Raw genomic sequence first — 25,656 nt, forward strand, 5'->3', positions numbered from 1 at the left:
TCCGTACCCAACCACTTAACACCAGGTGGGCCGTGATCTCGTCCACCCATCAAAGCAATAAAAAAGTGTGAGTGTGTGTGTGTGTGTGTGTAGTATTTGAACATTGCCATTGTTCCAATTTCCGATTTACTAATATAAAATGATCAGGCGTTTGAAAAAAAAAAGTTATTAAATTCCATGCTATGGTTAAGTTTATTTTGTGTTGAAAAATGCACCAGAATAAAGCAGTTTTCCTTCTTTTTTTTATTCACTCTCCTACTCTAGTAACTGTTGGCACTATCTTTGATTTACACTACTCGCTACGGTGACGCCACACAAATTGATCGCTTTTTGACGGACACTTCCATACACAGTGTGCTCCGTAGTGTCCCACCATACCCGATCCTGTAAACAGTCGATGCGACGTCGCCCTAAGCACGTCATTACGGATCCTCCCGATCCATTAACGGTGCGTTTTAGGTACCTACCTCAAACGGTCACCTGTCACCGGTCACCGTCCTCGCCATCTCTTGCGACCAAGGGCTCGACAAATAAATTAACAAATAGGCACAGCCCATTGATTTTCTCGCTGGATTTTCTTGGTGGGTCGCGTTTCCGATCCGGTGGTAGTTTCTGCGAAGCACTGCTCTTGCTAGGGCCAGTGTTAGCAACACTCCGGTTTGTGCCCCGTGAGCTCATCTACATGTCAAGGCGAAGCTGATATAGCCGCTGAAGGCTATCAGCATAGGTAGGAAAAAAATGTCCTACTCCTCCTAGTTATAAGTTTAATGTGTACAAGTACAAGTTTTAGATACAACAAAAGCTGTATGAGCCGCAATGTTTTTCATTTTTTTTCCTACCTAAGCTGATGGTCTATAGAGACCGCGTTACTAAATATTGTAGAGCAAGATCCCAGATCCACAAGACGTTACTCATTTTCTAAGTAATAAAAAGTGTCGGGTAAAGCAGCACCAGTATATAATTTGACGGAACGTCTGTATATACTTTACAAAATTAAAGTGTTTTTCTTATAACTGTTAAAATTAGAATTAAGAATTTCTACAAAAAAAAGTAGTAAAGTTTTGATGAAAATTGAATATATTTTATTTATTTAATTATTTACTTTATTTTGTGGTAGCGTAACGATTATTTGAGATAATTGTAATTTTATCTAAATAAAATACGCTTTAAAAGTAAAAACTCTTTTTAAGCTGCGAGCCATTTTCTCTGCAGTTTATATTGTGAGATAGGCTCCCTTTGCCTGTCCAATAGCGAATTTCACAATGACAGAGAGTGTCAAATCGCGTGCCTCCATGTTTAATTTTCGTGTGGCTCCGAATTTTCTGTATTTTAATACATAAATTAGATGCATATATAATGTTTAAATTTAATTTAAAGGTGTTCACTCGTTTTTAATAAATTGCGGAAAAACGTACTTTCTATCGCATTCAACTTTGTAGGAAATTACATTGATCCCGTCTGTCTTTAGTTTACCCGCCTTGTGCTTGGTTTATGAAGTGTGGGAGTTGTTCAAAATGGCGCCAGAAGCGTAACATAGAATGCGTCATTTTTGGACGCTGTGCATTCAGAAGCAAATGGCTATAAATAGACGAATTGCATGTGAATGGTGTTAATTTTTACAATGAAAAATGTCTAATACAGTAATCACCAACTACACTGACCTTAATGGACCGTCCACAAAGGCGGAAAGTTCTGTTGTTGTTATTGTAAACAAGGATGGCTCCTTGTCGGTCGACCAAAACCTACTTGGAACATTAATGGGTAATTATTATAAATATAAATATCACCCGGTATGTAGGTATTAAACAGGTTTAATTTTAATCGTAATTTAAAGAAAAAATCTTTAGGTTGCCATTAAATAAAATTCACCTATCAATCCAAAGCTTTTAAGTTCGCAAGTATACATGTTGAATTTATTGTAAAAGTACACGAAAATACGCTTTCGTTTTGAATAGGAATTACATAATTTGCATAGGTAGGACTGTAGATGCTCGGATAGTTCAGGAGGATCACAGGAAAATATTCAAAGCTTCTATTTAATTTGTAGTTGATATCAAGCAAAAACAGTTTTTTTTCATTAAATTGCATATACAGTGAAATGAAACGTTAATATGACCTCAAATGCAGGGCTTAGATGTAGCCCAGTCATATAGAATGCTACTTAAATAATGCATACGTAATTTTGCCGCCATAATAGCTGTTGGGGCAAAAGAAAATTCCTGCATAAAAACGTTTTATTGGGTTAAGTCAGTATGAATGGTGTAGCATTATTAGCAGTCTTAATAATATGGATCTAACAATAAGACCAGTCTCACAGTGATTTACCTCAATTTCTAAGCTTAATTGTGAGTAGATTTCCACAGTAGTGCTCTTATGTTAGTTTACATATTTTGTTCAATGCCTATAGCACTGTCTTGCTATTAGGGGCTATGCCTAGTTTTATTGTTGCTGATGCTGGATCTAGAATTCTTATCCATTATTGGTTTATAAACGTGTATATATCCCAGTGCCCAATATTGATGTTTCTAAGTATCTCGGTAGTCCTGCTGTCACTTTGTATGATTCTTGTTAAGTGTATTCTATATTTCTATTACTGTAATGTATTCTATATTTTTAAATACAAATTGTTTTTCATCTTTATGAATCTTTTCATTATATATAGCATTTTTCAGTCGGCTATTTCAGGGTTACATGTCCTGTCTGTCATGTTTATTTGTAACAAATTAAACTAGCTAATCCTGCAAATATGTAAAATGCACGATATTTTAAAGTATATTGTACATTTAAGTAATGAACTAATTAAATCTATCCTGAAGTCTTTCAAATTTGTAGGTACAGATGGCACTCAGGGTGCAATAAGTGTAGTTCGAGTTGGGCATGAGGGTAAACCAGATGATGCTACGGATTCTGAAAATGAAGATGAGAAACTGCAACATGTCACACTTTCTGTGGATAGTTATTATGGTGAACCTAACAGTATCATCAAATATGGTAAAACTATAAATGTAATTTGAATAATAAAAATTTGTTTCTGTTTTTGGTTCCATCTTATATTTTTTGAAATAGATAAAATATTAAAATATATGTTTCTTTTTCAGACAGTGGTGCTGAAATGTTACAGTCGTTAAGGATTGAAACGAGGGAAAATAGTTTGATTGGGTTTCAAAATGATCACTGCTATACTTCATTGACTTCACCCAGTCAAGAAATAGGTACACATGAGAAGTCAAATAAGAGTGATACTTTAACCTCATACACAGATGGCGTAATAGAAATTACACAGTCATCACCAGTGCCCATCTCATCGCCTAAATCTGTTCCTAGTTCTAAAAAGATAACTATTTTGGAACAACAGATAATTCCAAAGGGTAAAAAAATATTAATTAAACCAACTGAATCGCCAATTATATTAAAAGGAAATGATGTGCTAACTAAAACTCTGCCAGTTATTCCTAAATCAAAACATGTAAAACCGTCTGAGAAAATAGAGACCATTCAAAAACATGACGAAAGTCCTGACACATCTTCAGTAAGTTCATCAGGTGAGAGTATCCCTGATAGAGACTCAGATTCTGATTATAAGGATACCAAAGACAAAAGTTGTACGTCTTTTAAAGTAAAAAAGGGAAAAGTAAAACCTCGAATTTTAAAATGCCCTGTTTCTAAGGCAAATAAAACAGAAATAAAAGGTACACCCAAATTAAAATATGGTAAAAATGCCCTTAAAAAGGAGATTAAAGATAAGGCAATTTCATTAAAAATTATGTCAGAACAGAAAGAGGACGAATTCAATATGGAGACTTTAATGCCAACAAGTAAAGTGAACGAAATACCTCCAATGAAAGATATAAGTAGAGTAGTAGTTAAACAAACACCAAAACCTTCTAAAAAAGAGAAGAAAACACCAGCTCATGTTACAGCTCTGTTAACAGATATGTCTTCATTATTTTCTACTCCTGATGTCATACGAAGGGTGTCTACAGACAACAAAGGACCACCTAAAGATTTGGTTGGCCCTGAGAATAAAAAAATCACAGGAATTGTTAAATTAGATGTGGACAATAAAGTGGCTGAAAATCCAAAGTCTGTTGAAGAGACAGATGAAAAATCAAAAACAATTCTTACTATTCATAAACCTCTGATTAAGCAAAAAGAGAAGGTTTTAAATTCTACAGATAAGACAACAAAAACATATGAATCTATCCCACAACTTGATGAAGTTAGTTTGGCACAAATATTGCAAGACAATACTGCCCCTAGTGTAGCAAAAAGTCAACAAGCAATTACCACTTCAACTACCATGAGCAGTCCAGGATTGGTTGGTCCTTTATCACCAACTTTAGATTTGCTTGGCAGTCTCAGTGCGATACAGCCTGAAGAAGAAGGTTTAACTGAAGATTTACTAATGCATGTTGCGCAACTTGTTGAGAGTTCAGAAAATTTACAAGAAGTTATTGACAAGCAAGTTTTGGGTAAAGTTGATTCCGTCCCTGCAAAACCTCCAGTGCATTCATTATTCCAACAGACACAAGCAGAGCCGAATCTGTATACACAAACACTTTCTAAAACAGTCCAAAAGAACATCACTGCACCACGTAAGGATCCAATAGAAATAGTACGACGTGATGGTCGGGTAATTACTTTACCTCCAATAGAAGCTCCTGCTACCAGATCATCTAAGCGCAAAAGTCAACTGGAAGTTACAAATGTTGAATCACCAACTGTTACAACTCCATTGATATCACCTACTCCTGAACCACAGGTACTACCTGTGCCCAAACAGTATGTAAATAAAAAACCTAACCCCAAAAAGATCGAACCTTTGCCTCAAGCAAATTTAATTGATAAAATTTGTGCAGAATCACAAGAAAGTTGGAATTCAGAAGATGACCCCAATAGGTAATTATCCACTTATTTGATTTTGTACTAGTTGTGGCTAAAATTATAAGACACCTGATGTACTTCTATTGAGTAATGCAATTATACAGGTGCTTCACTGCCAGGCTCATACCATTTCTTTTCTAAATATGCATTTATTTATTTATGGATTTATGTATTTGTTATGATTTTGAAATAATAGATTTGAACTTTAATTTGAAGAAACTATCAATTCTGGATTGCTTCATTTCTTTTTCCATCGGTTTAATACCAGAGTACCTATCTATTTATTATTGTTGAATTATATTAATCTTTGTATTGATAAAGCTGATGGTTAAAAGATCGTAACTCGCACGACATGGAATAAACCCTACAACGTTAATCAAAAGAATTAACTATGTAGCTGGAGGATTATGTTGGGTGTGTTTGAAACTTTCGGGAACAGCAGCAACTAAGAAAGCAGTGCCGGTGATAACTAATATGAAATAGAGAAATCACATTCGAATACTGCTGATACTAAAGTATTATACAATGCATCAGTAAAAATAATGTTTGTTTGCTTAATTTACATTCTAGTTCACAAAAATTAAGCCTTACAAAATACAAGTAGAGTACAGTAATCCCCCTTGAACATGATACTCTTATAACGCATTTTCATATTACGCCACTTCAGTCCCTGGTATAAGAAGAGAGTGCCCCCATATACAGCGGAGATTTCACACGTAGGTACTATTTCTGTACAGTGAAATTTATGATTTGTAGAATTCATAATTAATTTTGAGTACTTTTCAATTTTGTTGTTACGAAATTAATATTTTAAATTTGTGTTCCTAGTTTTTGATGTGAATAAACATTGGTTATTTTATTTTATATAAGTATATAACGCGTTATACAGGGTCATACAAGCGCGTTATGCGTGAATAATCCTACAACGTGTTTCCTGTAATGCAGAATCAATATACTGTATTTTAAGGGAGATTACTGTATTTATATTTTATAACAGCAAATAAATGTTATTTTCTGTTCACATTGAGATTTTAGTTTATTATCTTTTCAGCCATAAGAATGGTCCACACCCTATATAATTCATATTGCAGTTAATAGTCATTAAACACAGAAATGAAAAAAAAAATTTTTTTTAGATTATGGTGCATTTGCAAACAGCCTCACAATAACCGTTTCATGATTTGTTGTGATAGTTGTGAGGATTGGTTTCATGGGAAGTGTGTAAATATAACCAAAACTATGGGTCAGCAAATGGAGGAACAGGGTATAGAATGGAGGTGTCCAAACTGTATCAAAAAAGTTAAAACTACACCAAAAAGTACATCTAAGGTAGGAAAACAAACTGAGTTAATAGTAAACTGAATAGAATTAAAGTTAGTTTTTATTAATATATTTAAAAACAAAAACCTTTAAATAGAATTGCAAATTTGCATTTAATTTAATTAATTATGTACTCATGAAGAAATTGTCACTTTGTCATTGAACTAGAAATGAAATTCAAAGAAATTGACAGTGGTATTGCATTTGATTTTATCTAAAATTTTGTTGTCTGTAGCCATCACTGACTCCGAAGAAACATGAAGTGGAATCGTTATCACCTGAGACGCCTCCGCCCGAGAGAAAAAAGGAAAATGCTGGAAAAACAACCTGTATAGTTTGCAAGAAACATGCGCGCGCCAGCAGTATCTACTGTAGTGATGCATGTATTCTCAAACACGCACAGGACTCTCTTGTTAACCCGACCAATCAGAGCAAAACTGAAGAAGAAACTGGTAAATCACAAGAGAAACAGAATCCTGAATCAAGGGTAAGTAATAAATTTTTAAATAAGGTAAAATAAAAAAAGAATGCTTCATAGTTATGGAAAACATTTGTCCACCGTAAGGTGGAAGTTTTAGTTGTATTTTCATAAGAGCATAACTGTCATACTCTTGAAATGGTAACGAGAGAACTCCTTGCAGCAGAGAAACAGTAATATAGGGTTAACTAGCCTAACGCCACACACAATACATTTATAAATATATGTATAAATTTAATATATAAATTATAGAATATTATTATACAAAATTATAATAATATATGCAAAACTTTTTTTTTCTTTTGTTATATAATGTCTTTCGTTCATGATAGTTATTCCTGAATATGTGTGTTACGTACGTATTGAACGGACAATTTTAACGGCCGTGTTCGGTATGGTCGCATCATTCCATATGTGTATTGGCGACTTAGTGAATAGATTACGAACTTAGAGTTATTTAAACATACAAGTAGCAATGTAGACAATGGTGATTGGAGAGGAGAGAAAAACGGACACTAGCAACTAACTGTCTGCATAATATGCATGAACTTTTTTAATTTTTGTGGATGTATTTTGATGTAAAAATAAATAATATTGATTATCAATTACTTTCAAGATGTTCAAGTAGATTTAAAGCTTCCGCGTAAATCACGTTAAATAGCTAAGTTTTCTCATTTTCATATTTTGATTTTATGGTTTTTTTAAATCTATTTTTCACCACACTCTTACCACATTAGTTTCCTTCTAGGTTATTGTATATGAAAGGAAATCGGGACGCTTATTGGCTGGGCCAAATGCTCCGACTGCCGAAAATTTAAAAGCTTGGATACAAAAGAATCCTACATTTGAAGTTGTCAGACCTGGTGCTCTTAATACTATTAGACCAAATATAAGCAAAAAAAAGACTTCGATAGAATCAAATAAAATACAAACCACACTGAACTTCGAAAGGTTACCAAGAAAAAGTATAGAGCCAACAGTTCCAACTAAATCACAGACAAGTGAGGTGAAGGACAGACTGAAGCCTTTACTATCACCAAAAGAAGAACCGAAACAGGTTCCTCAACCTAAAACGCCAGTGACACCAAAAAGTCTTCAAAGTCAAAACTTTGACTCTCCTAAAGCTAGCGGGTCAGGCATACGAAACTCCAGTGATAAAAGGAAGAGCTCTAGAAACTCTTTAAATAAATCTCAATCCATTCCCGAAAAGGTAAGTAAACTAATTTTTTTTTAATAATGTTTACAATAAAATTATTATTTATTATTTAATAAAATATCAACTAGAAACCACGAAGATGGTGGTACCACATTGCATTGGACTATTTACAAAATATATTAGTCAAGGTAATTAGTTATTTTTCCTGTGTCACACTAAAATATGTAGAATGAATTTAAAAAATAACAAATTCTTTAAAACTAAGATTTTGGTTTATAATAAATTATGTCATATGTCTATACATGGGTTAATAGTGTCATCACTTATCAAATCATACCATAATATAATCAAAACGTGCTATGGGTCTATTTAACATTCGGATCATAAATAAAGATCGTAAAGCAAACGGAAAATTACTTCATCAAATAGACGCTCCTGTAAAGTTGCAGAGCTCAGTCTTCCGGAAGACGACGGCGTGTGTCGGTGATGTAACATACTAATAAAGTATCATCAATATAAACAATTTTGCGGTCACACATTGTATTTCTGAATATTTGTGTGTTTTTGTGGGAACGAAGTGGAAAATCGTTTTAAATGACGAAACTTATTTAAAAAGGTCTATAAGTATATTTTTTAATAAAATGTATATGACTCATAGGCAAAACAATCGACACATTGTCGAAATTTGTTCGCCTAAAATTAATAGCATTAACCTTGTACGTGTTTGCATAGTGATTATAAGTTGAGAATGGCATATTTATGGTAATTACAGGCCGCTTCAGTTACTCCGTCGACGTCTCGTAAAAAAGAGTCGCATGAAAACAAAAGCAAAATGAATTCACTGGAATCAATACGTGAAAACGTTAGAAAATCATTGCAAGAACAGATGAGCCTACGCATGGCAGAAAACAAAGAATCTAACTTTACAGAAGATGAAATAGAACAATTTGCGCTCGAAACGGAAGAAGAATTGCACGATCTATTCCGAGACGTTGGTATGAAATATAAAGCTAAATACAGATCGCTCATGTTTAATATTAAAGACCGCAAGAACCTGACTCTGTGGGAAAAGATTTGCGATAAATCATTAACACCAAAGCAGTTGGTATGTATTGTATTTTTCTGTATTTAAAAATACATAACTAAAGTAAGTACATAAATGTTTTAATCGTTCAAAACGTTATAGGTACGACTGTCTCCAGAAGAACTTGCAAGTCAAGAATTAGCTGAATGGAGAGATCAAGAAGCGAAACATCAATTGGAGTTGATTAAGAAATCGGAGTTAGATCTTTTGGCCGCCAATAAAACTTACGTTCTCAAAACACACAAAGGCGAAGAGGTGAGTAAACTAAGTCTAAAAAAGATGATGACTGTGCATATTGACACTGATATTAAAAATGAATTTCACAATGGACAGTAATTAAATATTCTCATAATGAATATTTTTTTTCTAAAACAGGTAATGGAAACTAAGGAATCTGTATCAACAGAACTAGACCCTAATGTGCCAGTTGAAGATGTGGTCAGTGTACTAAATGATGCTATCAATGAAGATTCACAAGAAAAAGAGAAAACACCAGATATGTTAGTATAATAATAAAAAGATATCATATTCTGTCGAGTTTTATTACCACTACAAGTTCACCTTATATTTTTAATGACTTGGTTTATTTCGTAGGTTACGTAAGGGTTCAAATAAAAAATCTAATAGCCGTAAAAGAGAGCGCGAAGAAAGCTATTATCAGACTAAAAAGGTTAGACGAGATTCTGAAAAGAAATCTAGATCTTCTAGGCGAAGAAAGTCTGCATGCTATGAAAAAGAACCTAAATTAAGCCAGAGGAGGCCTTCGCGAAGATCGGACAGAAAATCGAGATCCATTTCAAACGATAGATCAAGATCAGGTAAGGAGAAATCTGATATAAGAGAAAGATCTCTATATCGATCAAAGTCTAAAGAGAAATCAAGACGGCGATCAAAATCCAAGTCACGCGTACGGTCCAGATCTAAATCTATAGAAAAGTCACGCGAGCGCGATCGATCTGGGCGTCGGTCGCGATCTAGAAGTATTTCGAAAAGACATAGCTCACGATCGAAGCGACTACCTAGTACTGAAGACAAACAACAGCCTCGTTCCCGGTCTCAAGACAACGTTATGATGAAGAATAAGCATGAGTAAGTGAAAAGGCTTTGTAATATTAAGTTCGGTTGATGATTAATGTCGTTTATACTAATGAGGTAAATATTAGTTCCACAGACTCAGAATCTTTGGAAAGGCCAAAATCAGCCATGCTCAAAGAGGTTCATCCTGAGTATGATCCTCATGAGCCTATGATAACATCGGCGTTCTCTGACGAAGATCTGATAAAATCCAGAGAAGACGTATTTGAAGAAAGTTACAAAAACAAAACTGATAATGGGGTGGGATATGATTCCAGTGAACCCATATCAACTAATGTTGAATTAATTAAGTCTAATACATATCAAAGTCTGGAAAAGACGTCAGGTAGCTAAATACTTTTATAATGTATAATATCAGTAAAGTATCAATACTGTTTATTGTCTAAAAATTAAACCAAAATTACTGTAAATTAATTTTTTTATAAACAGAAGGTGACAGTGATCAAGAACCAAGCAGTACTGTTGATACTATACCCGTCGCAACAGTTTGGAATGGATGTATAAACATGGTAGATGTTGCAAGATTCTATGTTTCAGCACATGAGGTTCGACCTTTATAAAATTAAAACAGATTGTTGTTGTTTTGGACATTATTGAAATATTATTATTTTGTATTTAGGTCTCTGGCACTGCAGTCGACCTGGAAGAAGATCTGCCCACAGAACTTGATATTGTAGGAAGAATTAATCCAGATACAGTCTGGGAATATATTGGAAAGATGAAGAAAGCTAGTAATAAAGATATAATTATTTTAAGACTTCAAGCTGCTAATGATGAGGAAAAAATGCCATACATCGCATTGTTTAGTTACTTAAGTAGTCGAAATAGGTTTGTATTTTTCACATAGATAACTGCGAAAGAAATAAATAAAAACTAATTTGTTATATCTTAATACTTCCTTCTATCGAAATTTAGGTTAGGCGTGGTAAAAGTATCAAATACGACAACAGTGAAAGATTTCTACGTGGTTCCGCTGCCGGCGAATACCACACTTCCACCAGTGTTGATGCCTCTGGACGGCCCCGGAATCGGCGAGGTTAAAACTCATCAGCTACTCACCATCGTTATAAGGCAAAGAAAGAAACGTCTAGCATCTCACATTCCTAAAGAAGTAATTCCAGCTAAGGTCAGTTTGTTATACGAAAGAAATATAATAAAATAAATAATGTGGTTGTTCAATTTATTATACACTACCCTCACAATACGCCTTTAAAATAATAATATAATAATTTCGTCTAAATAACATTATTTCATCAATAAATAGTTCATTATTTTGTGGTTTTATTTTTTGGCAATTCCGAATATGTTAATAGAATATTAGTAATAATTTAGAAACCTTTCTCAAAATATCAATTCCTTGTTTCTGCCAACGTTTGCTCGTATAATAAACATCATATTGTTTTGTTTTGAAATTTTAAAGTCTTTTGTTGCGAACCGTACGTGAGATTAGTAGAGATCGCAAAGTAGCGTAGACAAGTTCATCTTAAGCAAGTGCGAATACAAAACTATACCGTTGAGCTGTTTAATAAATACAAAGCTTGTTTGTTGCTTTTTAATAAAACAATATCTTTTGAAAAAGTAATTATAATTTAATATTGACACATTTACTATTCATACTTTAAAAATAGCTTAACTGAAAACTACACAGTTTTCTCTAAACATAACGTGACGTTCAAGTTGAATACGCTCTGTCTCGGGTTTTGCGTATACTGGCTTATGGGTCTTACGTTTGAAAAGTAATTTGGACGCAGTTTGCAGTGAAGATAACTTGCATCAGTGCAGGCAATAGCCTAGTCTTAACTTTTGTCACTTACGTTAATATACAGTATTGATTTCATGAAATAATTTACTATACGCAAAAATAGGTTATTTTAAAGTGTTTGATGTACAGTCGTAAATTTGTATCGAAGCAGTTTTTAGAGGACCTCGCAATACACGGCGTATTGGATATGTTCCCGAAGAACACAGGCTATAGTGTCGGTGATTCTTAGGACAATAGCACTAATAAACAAAGCTTTGTGCTTTAGGCTCGAGTAACGGACTGATTCTACGGTACCGAATGAACGCAGGGGTGGTTTATGCTAGGTACATAGTGGTTTTACGAAGTATGACCATAACATTAACACGACATTTATGTTTATTACAAATGTATCCCATTTATTCTGGTCGTCGAAACTTCACTTTTATAAATATGATTTATATTTAAAAGATTGCAAAAACTACTTTATTTAAGTAATGAAGAACGTGTTTTTTTTTTGTATATGCTTTAGGTTGCGAGGGAGTCTCACAAACGTTCATATACGCCACCAGTGCAGAGCAAGATTACTCACACGCCACCGGCTTCGCCTCGGCGTCGTAATCCACTTCCACTACCATCATACAGCACATCTACGCTCTCTACTTCGGTTAAAGATAAAATTGCTGCATCTTTAGGTATTTGCGTCTACTTTTCAGTATATAATCCATCAACGTAACAATTCAGTCACATTTCAAAACACGAAACCCTTATAATTTCCTCAAGTAACTGGTGTACTCTGAAGAAATGTGAATGCTCAGAATTTGCAAAGAAAGTATTTTATTTATTAGTGGCGCACCGTCTTTTAATTATAACTATAGGTTGTAAAAAAATTTCGATATCAGTGTGTGGGTTATTATTGTTTTAAATAGGTTTAAAATTACTTTGCGGTGTGGATCTAGCATTTAAGCCAATGTTCGTAATATAAGTTAGATTTGAAAACGATAAAAAGATAGTAATATATTGAGTAATTCTACCACAGACTGAAACCGTCACTGTGCGTTTACAATTTCGATTTTTATTAGTTACTAACTGAGTAATTCATAGGAGCAGTTGACGACGATGATGAAGCATACAGCCCAGGTTCGTCAAGTAGCGGAAGCAGTGCTACTGCAACGGCATCTTCGAGTATCGCTTCTAGTACTTTACGTTCGAAAATGGAAGAACTCAATCGACAGATAGAAGAACAGAAACAACAAATTCGTAAAATAGCACAAGCCAGCTCTTCTCCAGGAGAGGTGAAATTTTCTAGCATAATATCAAAAACTTATTGATTTATTAATGAACTTTTACAATTCAACATAAAATCCAGTAAGCACTATTTGTGCATAAAAATTGTTATAAATTATGGCTTAGAATGGATTTTCTTTCAGGATGAAGCTTATTCGCCGTCTCGACCAATGACTCCACCTGCCGCATCTGTCGTTCCACTAGCAGACATAGCATTGCCTTCAAACCTGCATGAAATACTTGCAACAATAAAACAACGTTCAGAAACTACAACTGGAGATGTAGATATGCGTACATTACCCCTGAAGTAGCATATGAAATTCAGCACAACACGATAATAACACTTCAATAAAACAATAGCATTTTACTAGAATGGTACTATAAATGAGCATATTACTGCGTAATAATTTTTGTATTTGTTGACATTTAAAAATTATCAAAATTTTGCATGAATGCAATTTTTTTTTGACTTTAAAAAAATGTATTTTTGAAAACATGGTATTTAGTTTAAGAAATATAATAAAATTATAATGCGAAATGCGGTTCACAGGCGCTGTAAACATTTTCATTATTGTGTGTGCAATAAAATTAAACTAGAAAACATGTGCACTTTAGCAACAATTTTTCAAACTTTTTGTATATAATTAAGTGACTATAAAATGTATGAATTACTTAGTTGTACAAAATTAGATCCCATACCTTAATGTACATACATTTACTATTTTCTTGTTGAATTAAATAGTAAGAATTTTGATAATATGAAATAAAAATGTGTTTTTAAATACATATTTTTTTATTCCAAATCATCATACAACGAGCGTCTTATATTTGTTTTCTTTAGGTTTGGTAAAGAATTTACAGAGCTCAATTTAAAATTATTCTTTCTGAAATTTTTCAATACATCATTTTTCAATTGAGGGTTATTCTTTATCCTTTTTTGCATTGCTAAAATTTTGGTTTCCATTAATTTTCTTTTAGGAATGTGTCGTAGTGCATATTCCCAATCGCCTGTCAACTTCAGATCAAGTAATATTGGAATCATGTGATTAATGTTCAGGTTTTTCTTTGATCCAGGAGCCCATTCCAAATACCTGTCCAAAGGTAGCTTTGCCATTGTAATATTATCTTTCTTTGCTTTAGCTAGTGAAATTGGTTCATTATTTGTCTGAAACCATTAAAAGACATTACAAACCATTTTTTCATATAAGTACTGTTTCATATATTTTACCTTAATTAAAACAAATTTATGGTTTTAATCTCTGACTGATCTGATGGTGGTCATCAGAGACCACAAAAACTGTAAAACATTCTAAGTAAGACGTTTGACATAAATGCATGATTAAAACCATTAAATTAGTTTTAATTATCAGTCATTTAGTTAATAAAATTACTATTTTACCTTATCAACCATGCAACCAATAATATAAATAGCATCAGGATCAAATCTGGTCAATTCATTGCGACAATGAGGAGTAAGGTAAACTAACTTTTCTCTTGGAAAAATATCTAAATAGCTTTCAGTATGAATATTCATTGGGAACCAAGGTTCTTCCATGCATGGAATATTTTTTTTAAGTTGTTTCAGGAATTCACTATCATTGTTTACATTACACAGGTGAATATTGAATGGTTCTTTATGAAGTCTGTTGTCTCCAAATACTAATGTCATTTGCTTTGCAGCATTTAAAGTTTCTCTCCAAACCATGTGTTCTTCATAAGAACAGTCAATGACCAGTGACTGACTGTGCATCATTGCTAAAAGAGCTCTAAAACAGAAAAATATTTACATGTCTTTTCCAAATATTCAATATTTTGTTTAAACCTGAATATATTAGTGCCATATATTTGAAACATACCTATAATTATCAAAGTTGTTTATTGATTGATCTCGAATTCGTAAAAATAGTGACTGATATCTAATACCATACAGGAGATCATCAGGATACTCTTTTTCTTGGTCTGGGATGCCATCAGCAAATTGTTTTCTTCTAGTTTCTTTTTTTATCTAGCAATCATTTTAGAGATAAGTATTATTTTTAGAGAAAAAATATTAATATGTCAAGTTACACAGTAGTCTTATTTTTTGATACGATTTCATACAGATATTGTTTTACCTTTTGATTTTCCCTAGATTTTTCATTTTTCCAAAGAAAGGTTAAATAATTTGTTCTTTGGTTTCTACTACTTAAATCTAGCAAATGTTTCCACTGAGTAGTATTCATTGAATCAGGGGCACATCTACCATCCTGCCGCATTACTTCAACTTCCAACATCAAAATCCTCAACTTTTTTTCGAGTTCTGCATTGCCTTTACAAATAGTATTAATTGATGTTTCTGTAAAATTATTGAGTTACTTAGGTTTCTGTATGTTATCTATCCCGATGTAGAATCAGATAAAACGACTAATTAGTTATCACCTAATTCATCCTCTTCGCCTGCTGAGTAAAATCTTCGGTAGCTATTGAACATTAGCGGGTTAAAAGATGGTGTCATTCTTTTAGCACAATAGAATTTTGCTACTGAATGGGTAAAGGTTTTCTTTAAAAACGACGCGAAATACATAGCTCAATATTATGAGGTTATTGTTTATTTGTAATTTTACTAATGTGTATTATTACTACAACTGTGTAACCAAATTAATGTAGTTTTGTTACATTTATCATGAAAAAATTATGTACACCTTTGGCTTATTTAAGATATTGCAAATAGATTTAAAGTACTTTAATAAACATAAATAGTGTTAATTTTTGTATTTGTTTAAGTAAATATTAAGTATAATCCATGATTATCCATGGCCCATGGCATAGATTATACACTTAATATATTAGAGATAGATGCGCAACTCTCATTTTTATTTTTGCTTTAGTTTAAGCCCGGTCCAGCAGGCGTCGCTACGGTCGATTATTAGTCTCCCTACCCCCCACCAGGTGGCTTTTTTAGTAATTTTAATATTTTTAATAACTCTCTTTATGAAAAAATCTTATCGTTTAGAATCGCTGAAATTCCCGGTAGTACTTATGAGATATTAAGAAATGTTTGATTGTGTTCAGCATTCTAATCGATAAGATCTTTTCATACAGAGAGAAAACAGTTTTTAAAATAAAAAGCTGTAATTCTCTGTAAGCTATTTAATTTCCCTATATTACAAACAATTTTCTGTTAAAAGATTGTATGAACGTACAATTGTATAAAATTTCGAATAACAATAACTCCTCTAGATTAATCCTACTAGCGTACACATTAAGTCGAAAGTTATCTAAAAGTTAATTAAGTCTAGATAATCAAATCATTCAATGTCAATTAAGTCATTTGTGCGAAATATAAACATGTCAGCTTTCCATTACAAACATAGTAGACAATTTGAATTAAATTTAATAAATTTGTTTCTTAACGATAGCAGTTCTTGCTTAAAGTTGATCGTGATAGATCATGACCTTGTATGAAAATATTACATCTATAAACACTACCTATGCTTCGTCATACAATAATTGTCATTTAAACTAGCATTGTAGAGATAATACACACACTAAAGTGAATACTAAATTAATCTTAGCATTCTTATAAATATTTAGAAATTTAAGAAACAATTAACCCACAATCATGTTCATAACATGTGACATTTTGTTCTGCACAAACGTTTTGTTACATGATTTGAAAAACAAAAAAAAACAAAAAATGTTTAAAAAATGTAATGATGATTTAAAGTACTCTTAAATATTGATAGTTTGTACTTAACGACGCTTATAGTAATTTTAGACATGATTACATTAGTTATACTTTTATTCCCTATCTAAATTATTTCTATTCTGACGTTTCTGATGCTTTAGCTTTGGTAATACTAGATGAAACAAACAGCAGATTGAAAGAAAATCATCTTAAAGTTAATTACATTCATTACAAACCATTAGTTTGTATTTTGTTACAAAAGAAACTGATGTTCGTTACATGCAAATGAATTATAAACATACACAAGCAAACATAAAATGTAAATTTATCTTTTAATCCAAATTAAATGTACATTAATATTACATCTAAATAATAGAAAGGGTTTCGAAAATTTTTATTGCACTCAACAGCAGACGAGCACGCAACCCGGCTCATGATAAGTGGTCACCAGTGCTTATAAACTTCAGCAGTGCCATAAGGGTTGCTGTCTATCACTGAAGTTTTAATAAATTATTAATATACTCAGTCACAAGCATATTGATAATTAAAATCATCTTCTCGTAGAATTTACAAAAGGTTATTTACAAAAATTTACATCAGTATTTTCATATATTACTAACTTACTAATTACAACTATTCAAACGTAATACTATAACTATAAGAACTAAACAACCTATTTTAAAACAAAATTGGCATCAATTTAGTTCTTATGAACTATTTCAATTATTAATTTATAAATTATAAACATATTTAAAAAAAATTAAGATCCCTTGAGAGTTCACGTTCCTTGCTGAATCAGTTTCTCTTCTGAAACGGAGCAACAAAGTATCTTAAGTACGTAACAAATATTGAAAAAATACGACCATGAAAAATTTAGTGTTAATGTAATCATACTTACAAATTAATATATTACATAACACGTTCTGGTTCAAATATAGTGCATCAATCTTTTCATGTTTCAGACATTTTAGTGCTCCTTATAATTTTTCCATAAAATTTTGTCATTATCAAACCTTTGTCTACAAAAATAAAAACATTATTTTATATTGGGTAGAAGGATGAACGTGGTCACAGGCCACTTGGTGTAACTTGGTTATCAAACACCAGGAAACAAAACGTGAATGCCATCATCTAACTTTGGATGTGAGATCAATTGTGCTGTATTTTATTTAAACAGGAAAGCATGACTGATTGATCATTCCAAAAAACTAGTTCGGGCCCACTTGACAATAAGCATATAATACGCTGAGTTGCATACTTCCACCCACTCGAGACAATTTTATTATCTGAGGTGTGTGTGTGATAGTACGAGACTTAACACCGACTGTTTTGATCAAACTTAACATATATGATAGCTAGGCAGCAGAAACAGGAAGGACCATTAGTTGGTGCTAATTCATTTAATTATATTATGAATAATAATTCTGTTAGCAAATAATATACCGGGAAAATAGTGTAAACTCACCGTTATCAAGGCATCCGAAATAGCATTTCAATTTCGATCTTCGAGGCATGCTGATTTTTAATAATAAACTTTCTGTAAGAAATGAAAATAGTTACACAGGCTTACGAAACGCTAACGAAGAAAAAAGTATTGGAACCAAGTTATGTCTAAAGAGAATTCAAAACAGAGTTTCTCAATGTCTAATCGTCTAATATTCTCATAAAGCTAAAAGATGCTCTAAATTAATACTACAACGTAAAATAACTCACACCAAGACCAAAAAAAAAAACGATTTAAAAAATTAAATCGTTACGACATTTTGAAAACTTTTTTTTTTTTTTGAGATTGTTTTACGGCCCTGGAATTTTGAAAACTTCAAAGCAGTGTTTCCACTTACGTTTTTTTTAACACATTTTACCCTAGTTTCTTTTGAATTTATGCCTAAAGTTTCCTAGACAACTTTCATAAATCCTTTATATAGAAAGCATAAATAAAATACAGAAAATAAACCGCAGCATATTATTTAATGTAGGTATATATAATATAAACGCCCCCAGAAGATCATAGATCTATAGGATTGGAATTTTCAAGGAAGTCGACGCATTGCTTTTATATTCTTTTGCTGCACGTAACCTAACACTGTTCGGTTCTAAAATTGAGCAATTGTTTGCTGGCAAAGTTGGGAACTTTCTATGAAGCAAGCCGTTCAGGGTTTCATTAGAAAGCCTGTTTCTTTTGTCAGTTTTTACATTTGAGAACACTGAATAATCTTTCCACCTCAGTCTTTGAAGAAGGAACTGCTAGCAAAAGTGAAATGACAATTACAAGGTTTTCGTAAATGAAATTACCATGATAATCTTTCATGGTACATGAAGTACCTGTATATTACAATACAAGTAAGTTCTGGTGACATCAACGAATATAGGTAAATAAAAGTTTGGCGGATTATACTTATTGGGATTCTGGGGAATCCCTAAGAAAAAAGTAGTGGCTTAATCTATGATTTACTTTACTAGAGGGTTACTGTTGAATCAAACTTTCTTTATGGTTTTTATACACAACTCTGTTTTATTCTTTTACTTGTCAACTCGACTTAATGTCATTCTCTCTCCATAAAATAAAATGTTCATTGTTTTACTTTAATTATCGTTTATTTTAAAATTCACAACAGTTACTAGTATAGGCTTTGCTTTTTACCCCGAAATATCCTAAATCCTGGTATTTTTTAAATTGTCTTTATCATCCAAAATATCAGCTATTTTTCCCTAAAAAAGGGAGAATTCCCTAAAAGTGGAAGCACCTTCAAAGTACGCTAACCTTTTTTATTGAGTCAGAACTCGTATCTGCCATCTAGTGAGTTTATTAGTTCATTAAGGCCAAAACGTTTCAAAAATGACCTCGCCGGTTCCTAAAGATGACGCTAGTTGAATGTTTTTTTCCTTTGTATGGGAGTTGCACCCCCTGGCCCATGGTATGTGATTTTAATTTAACGGCCTGGATTCGAGTCTTTTGAGCCAAAATAAACCATGCTTTACAAAGCCGTAACTAAGCTAGCTGGAATGTGAGAAGTGAAGTTGGGTGTTGTTTTATATCCTACCTAAGCTGGTAATCTAGAGGATTATACCACCGTAGCCGGGTGAGTAGGTGAGCTCACAGGGCTCTAGCCTGAGGACGTTGCTAACACTAGCCTTAGCAAGAGCAGTGCTTCACAGAATCTACCGCTGAATCGTAAACGCGACCCACTGAGTAGTTCCGCTGAGAAACTCAGTGGGCTCTTTCTGTGGGCTAATTTACTCGCCGAACCCTTCGTTACAAACGATGGGTTCAACAAGAACGGTGACTAGTGCTTTTAAAAGCACCGATAATGTTTACCATAGCTGAGGTGTAGCTGGGTCTATTGATTTTTATTATTTTTTGTTGGTAATAGTTTCTTCAGTAATACAGTAAGTACAGATAAGGCGAATTGTCTTATATGGGGCAAGTTGAAAAGTGTCCAGCTGTAAGCAGCAAATTACAACACAAAAACCCACACATGAATGTTGCAGTTGTAAACGGAGTGTAGTACATTGAGTCACAACTGAGTGTGTATCTTTATTATTTATATTCCTATTACAACAAGTAATTTTATTTTTTTGGGGAAATCATTTGTGACAAAAATAACTATTTCTCGTAAAAATAAAACATTATGTTATTTAATTTACATATTTTCGATGTCTACGTTCTTTTGAAAATTACACTATGACAAAGCGGAAGACTTCTGTTTATATTTTAATTCACTATTCTACAGGTGAATGAAGTTAGCCCCTCAAAAAAAATTTTTTTTCCTGTTTTCTACTTATTTTCTATTAATTCGTTTGTTCATCATTTGTTCTTGATTGTTCACTGTTAATAATTGTTTGTTCCCCATTTATTTATTTAAAAAAAATATTAAAAATATATCTACAAGTTAGCCCCTCGATTGCAATTTTTAATATTTTTTTGTCCTTAATTACTCGTAAATATTCATTTTCGATTGTTCTTATATAAAATACGTTTGTTCTCTTTCGAAATTACTCATTTTTTGTTTAATTAACTATTTGTATTAGTTGAATAAATGTATACAAAATATGTGTATTGCGCATGCCATAAGTGTAATAATCTATGGCGCATGCGTCGACTATAATGCCTAAACTTTCTACGCGGTTTTAATCGTGAAAAATAAAACAATTATAAATCCTGAAGGATCAATTAATTGGTATACAGTTTAATTAAAAAAATTAAAAAATAAATAAATAAAATAATGTGCATTCGCGTATTTATACCCTATTGGATAAAAATACATTAGGAACATCTTAAGCATTAAGAAAAGAAAAGTTCTTGAAGTATCTCACAATCCGACACTTATTTATATAGAAAATTAACCTCAAAACGAGTTTTCATTTTTATTATATTTTTTATAATAGTGGCGTAAATTTCAATATATTTTTTAGATATCCGAATCAGTACATTTTTATAGTAATATTTGATGTCCATCTTGGGCCTAGCACACTATGGAGAGTGGGCAATCCCCTTTGTCCTCAGGAACAACAGTTTTTTTTTTGCTGGTTCTGATTGTTTACTTATACTTGCTTCAGATATGTTAAGGGGTGATGTGGCAATACACACTTGCCTTGCTTTCGTGTTCCTGTGCTGGAGCTACTTCGATAGCTTTGTCATTACTACACCTATTTTCAAGTGGCTGGACATCTGGAAATATGAAATAATGTTAGCAATTTCCAACAAACTTTTAGTTTGTAAATATATAGGATTATATGTGTACTGTCGTAGTAGTAGTAATAGTATTTAACCTCCTAGTCATCATCATCAGCCCATATAATATATCCCCTTGCTGGACACTGGCCTTCACTGGAGGGTTTTTAGGCCTTAGTCCACCATGCTGGCCTAGTGCTGGTTGGTGGATTACACACCTAAGAAAATCCTAAGAACATTTAGGTGTGCAGGTTTCATCACAATGTTTTCCTTCACTGTTAAAGTAAGTAAGTGATATTACACTGTGATAAATTTTCATTATCACAAACTTCCTAGTACCTTATGTAATAGGAACTGAGGTCCACTTGCCCATTTTGGCTACTTCCACTAACTAACTAACTATTCTCATTTTTTCTGATATTGTTATTTGATTAGGAGATCTGTGAGTGTAACTAATTATTGACAGTTACACCTACCTTGACTACAAGATGGCAAAGGTATAATAATACGACACATCTCATTTTTAGTCGTCTCTTCAATTTCCTTGATAATAGTGAGTCTTTGCCGTTTCACAAATGTAGGCCGAGGTTCACTATGAGTGAATTTTCGTTTTCTATCTGCCCAACAATCGAATTTGGATGGTAAACAGTTTGGTTTCATTCGAATTCATTTGATGGAGCTCACTATCTTGTATTGCATATAATTCTCCATGTCGTTTTCTAGCTAAAACATGAAATAATTTTCCAACAATTTCAATACATAACCTATAAAAAAAATATTAAAATGTTATTTTACTAATGTTAGGAATATAATTTCGACTGGGTCAAAATGTTATTATAATGTATACCTACATTATCTCTTGAAAGATAAATAATGAACATATTTACTTATTTGTTTATATTACCTATGTGAACTCTTAACCTATCTTTTTTATACCTTCATAGCGATAGGTATATAGGAGGATGGAAAAAATGTATTTGGTCTAACTTTACGCGAATGCACATTATTTTATTTATTTATCTTTTAATTTTTTTAATTAAACTGTATACCAATTAATTGATCCTTCAGGATTTATAATTATTTTATTTTTCACGATTAAAACCGCGTAGAAAGTTTAGGCATTATAGTCGACGGTCGACGCATGCGCCATAGATTATACACTTATGGCATGCGCAGTACACATATTTTGTATACATTTATTCAACTAATACAAATAGTTAATTAAACAAAAAATGAGTAATTTCGAAAGAGAACAAACGTATTTTATATAAGAACAATCGAAAATGAATATTTACGAGTAATTAAGGACGAAAAAATATTAAAAATTGCAATCGAGGGGCTAACTTGTAGATATATTTTTAATAATTTTTTTTAAATAAATAAATGGGGAACAAACAATTATTAACAGTGAACAATCAAGAACAAATGATGAACAAACGAATTAATAGAAAATAAGTAGAAAACAGGAAAGAAAATTTTTTTTGAGGGGCTAACTTCATTCACCTCTATTCTACTGTAATAAAGGCGCATTTTTTTAAATTAGACTTTTTTTTTAATTTTGTGGCCTGTTAACTTGATCTTTTTAAGCATTTAAAACCTGTGCATAGATAACACACATGATACTGTTTAAGCATCTATGGGATTTTATGGCGGAAACGCGAGGAGTTAAGGGCTCTGTAAATTTGGCCCACCCTTTTTTGATTTTCAGTTTTATTTTTATTTTTAATTGTTTGTTCGTCTTTTATTTATTTATAATTAATTAAACAAATGATCACCGTTACGTGGGCCCCCCTTACTAGACATCTTTATAAAAAGACATCTTTACTGGTGGTAGGACCTCTTGTGAGTCCGCACGGGTAGGTACCACCGCCCCGCTTATTTCTGCCGTGAAGCAATAATGCGTTTCGGTTTACAGGGTGGGGCAGCCGTTGTGACTATACTGAGACCTTAGAACTTATATCTCAAGGTGTGTGGCGCATTTACGTTATAGATGTCTATGGGCTCCAGTAACCACTTAACACCAGGTGGGCTGTGAGCTCGTCCACACCTCTAAGCAATAATAATAAAAAAAACAATTAAATTCCCAATTATTAATTATTTTATAACTAGCAAACCAAAGCCTATATTGCGCATGCGCCGGTTTTGTCAGTTAGCTGGCAATGGCCATATTTACTAGCGTTTTGTTTACAAGTGCGTTTATACTGTCTAATTATTTCATATGTAGTTCAAAAAAATATTGAAAACTTCAACAAAATTCAACAATACTTCAACAAAAAAATGTCAGTGAATTAAATGAAACGGCCAATTAGACGTTAAGGTACGATTAGCGCGGCTTTAATAAATTCAGTTATTTTTAATGATATTGAATATTAACAAGCACATTGAAATTTCAGTGATTTCTAATTATTTTTAAGAATATTTTAGGAGTACAATTTTCGTGTTAAAATGATACTAATCATTACCATGCATGCATTCGAACATTAACGAACAAACGACGAACAAATAGTTAAAAATAAAAAAAAACCTGAAAATCAAAAAAGGTGGCGTGATGTGATGGTTTGCTTAATAGATATAAAATAATTAATAATTGGGAATTTAATTGTTTTTATGATCGAACAATCACCAATAGTCATCGAACAAATGATAACTGATCAAAGTGAATTAATCTGAGCGATAAAAATAAAGATATCTAGTAAGGGGAGCCCACTTAACGGTGATCATTTGTTTAATTGATTATATGTAAATAAAAGACGAACAAACAATTTTGACATTCGAACATTAACGAACAAATAATTAAAAATAAAAAAGATCTGAAAATAAAAAAAGGGGGCCAAATTTACATAGCCGGAGTTAAGTTGTATAATTTGTTTTATTTTGTCTATTTAGTGTTTCTACCGGTTTAAATGTGTAATAGCGGTGGTTTATTAATTATTTAGTAACTGTGAAAGTGCACAAAGGTGGGAAAATAAAACAAAGCCGATGGACGTAACTTCTTGGGATCCAACAAAAAATCCACTGAAAAAGTCTCAGTAAATGACCACTATTTTACTGAGATTATATTTCATCCCATATCATCTCATTTCATTTAATTTCATCTCAGTTGATTAATGTATCAAATTAATCATCTTCATTTCATTTCACTGCATATTATCATTTTTCTTATAAGAAAAGATGCGTGGTGTCGTAGGACACCGCATAGGAACGAAGTTCCTTATATTAATTTTAAGTTCTATTCGAGGTATAAAGAAAATCATTATGCGGGTATACATTCTTTATAATGATATTTTTATTGATAAAAAATAAAATAAAACTACTTTACAAAGTTATCAACTTTATTTTATTCTTTTTTTGAAGTGAAACTTCTTTAGGCGCATGAGGGTCAAATTTTAACAGATGTAACGTCACGCGGGTATGTATTATGCATAGACCTATATAGTAGGGACACGACATATTGTTCTATACGTACAATTGCTTATATAAATAGCACCCATTTTGAAGGCACATACATAAACATATATCTATCTCGTTCTTACTCAGCACTTTAACTCGCAGGAAAACAATATAACAGTATTTCAGTGCGTACATAAAATGAAACATGAATATACGTAAATATCTCCGTCTCTGTCTAATGAGGCCGAAAATCCGCCATGTTTAGCGCGCCAAATGTCATTGTCACGTCAGTTCGGCCGTCTGTTTTGGGTTGTACATTATTTATTGACTTTGATATCGATTTAATATGATTGATTATATAAAATTTCATAATTTATCATGCTTAAAACATACAAAAATAATAATTAAAACGTATTTTATAGGATCTCAAGAAAGTCGATGCCCTAAAACTATTATCTATGTGTATTTAAATTCATTATGGAGCCCTCATCCGAAAAATCCATTTTTCGGTCGGAATCTATTGATCATGACACTAATCATAAATACCACTTTAAAATATGTCATCAAAACATATTTAGACATTCTGTTTAGATATTTCGGGAAAAAGGCTACCGACAAAATTTCTTCGGAACTATTTAAATAAAATAGTTTTATTCCGCAGTGAGTAAAACACTATTGTAAATTTGTTAAATATTTAATAATTAAGTGATTTTAGAGAGGAAGTCACAAGGAATGACGTTTGTAATTAATGAATAAATGTTCTGTAGGTGTTTTTTTTTCCACGCGGTCCCTTGATAAGTTTAAAATTTGAATCACTCTCAAGCGAAAGTGATTCAAATGGTGCGGCGCACCTTCCTTGGGGTGCGCTGCGGTAGTATGTTACGG

The 25,656-nt window shown here is 32.5% G+C and overlaps 2 protein-coding genes across 4 annotated transcripts; one reads left to right on the forward strand and one right to left on the reverse strand.

Moving 5' to 3' along the window:
* The first annotated feature begins 1,243 nt into the window (after positions 1-1,243).
* On the forward strand, positions 1,244-13,826 carry LOC101735661 (death-inducer obliterator 1). 3 transcript variants are annotated; one of them, XM_012693762.4, is made up of 17 exons: positions 1,244-1,761; positions 2,833-2,991; positions 3,099-4,899; positions 6,021-6,213; positions 6,440-6,691; positions 7,431-7,892; positions 8,611-8,943; positions 9,025-9,177; positions 9,298-9,422; positions 9,517-10,011; positions 10,086-10,342; positions 10,447-10,562; positions 10,637-10,845; positions 10,933-11,143; positions 12,288-12,450; positions 12,860-13,050; positions 13,186-13,826. In XM_012693762.4, the coding sequence occupies exons 1-17, from the start codon at positions 1,629-1,631 to the stop codon at positions 13,351-13,353; spliced, it is 5,421 nt and encodes a 1,806-aa protein (XP_012549216.2). In that variant the 5' UTR covers positions 1,244-1,628; the 3' UTR covers positions 13,354-13,826. The 3 variants fall into 3 exon arrangements, with proteins under 3 accessions (XP_012549216.2, XP_012549217.2, XP_004930111.2); XM_012693763.4 differs by having other exon boundaries at positions 12,866-13,050; XM_004930054.5 differs by lacking the exon at positions 1,244-1,761 and having other exon boundaries at positions 2,864-3,005.
* On the reverse strand, positions 13,817-15,883 carry LOC101735806 (mitochondrial ribonuclease P protein 1 homolog). Its single transcript, XM_004930055.3, has 5 exons — positions 15,461-15,883; positions 15,157-15,377; positions 14,899-15,047; positions 14,442-14,808; positions 13,817-14,207 (listed from the first exon to the last, which is right to left on the reverse strand). Exons 1-5 carry the CDS (start codon positions 15,603-15,605, stop codon positions 13,836-13,838), a joined length of 1,254 nt encoding a protein of 417 aa, XP_004930112.1. The 5' UTR covers positions 15,606-15,883; the 3' UTR covers positions 13,817-13,835.
* Between the last annotated feature and the right edge of the window lie 9,773 nt (positions 15,884-25,656).

Source organism: Bombyx mori, chromosome 5, assembly GCF_030269925.1.
Source record: "Bombyx mori chromosome 5, ASM3026992v2".
In the NCBI taxonomy this organism is placed as follows: domain Eukaryota; kingdom Metazoa; phylum Arthropoda; class Insecta; order Lepidoptera; family Bombycidae; genus Bombyx; species Bombyx mori.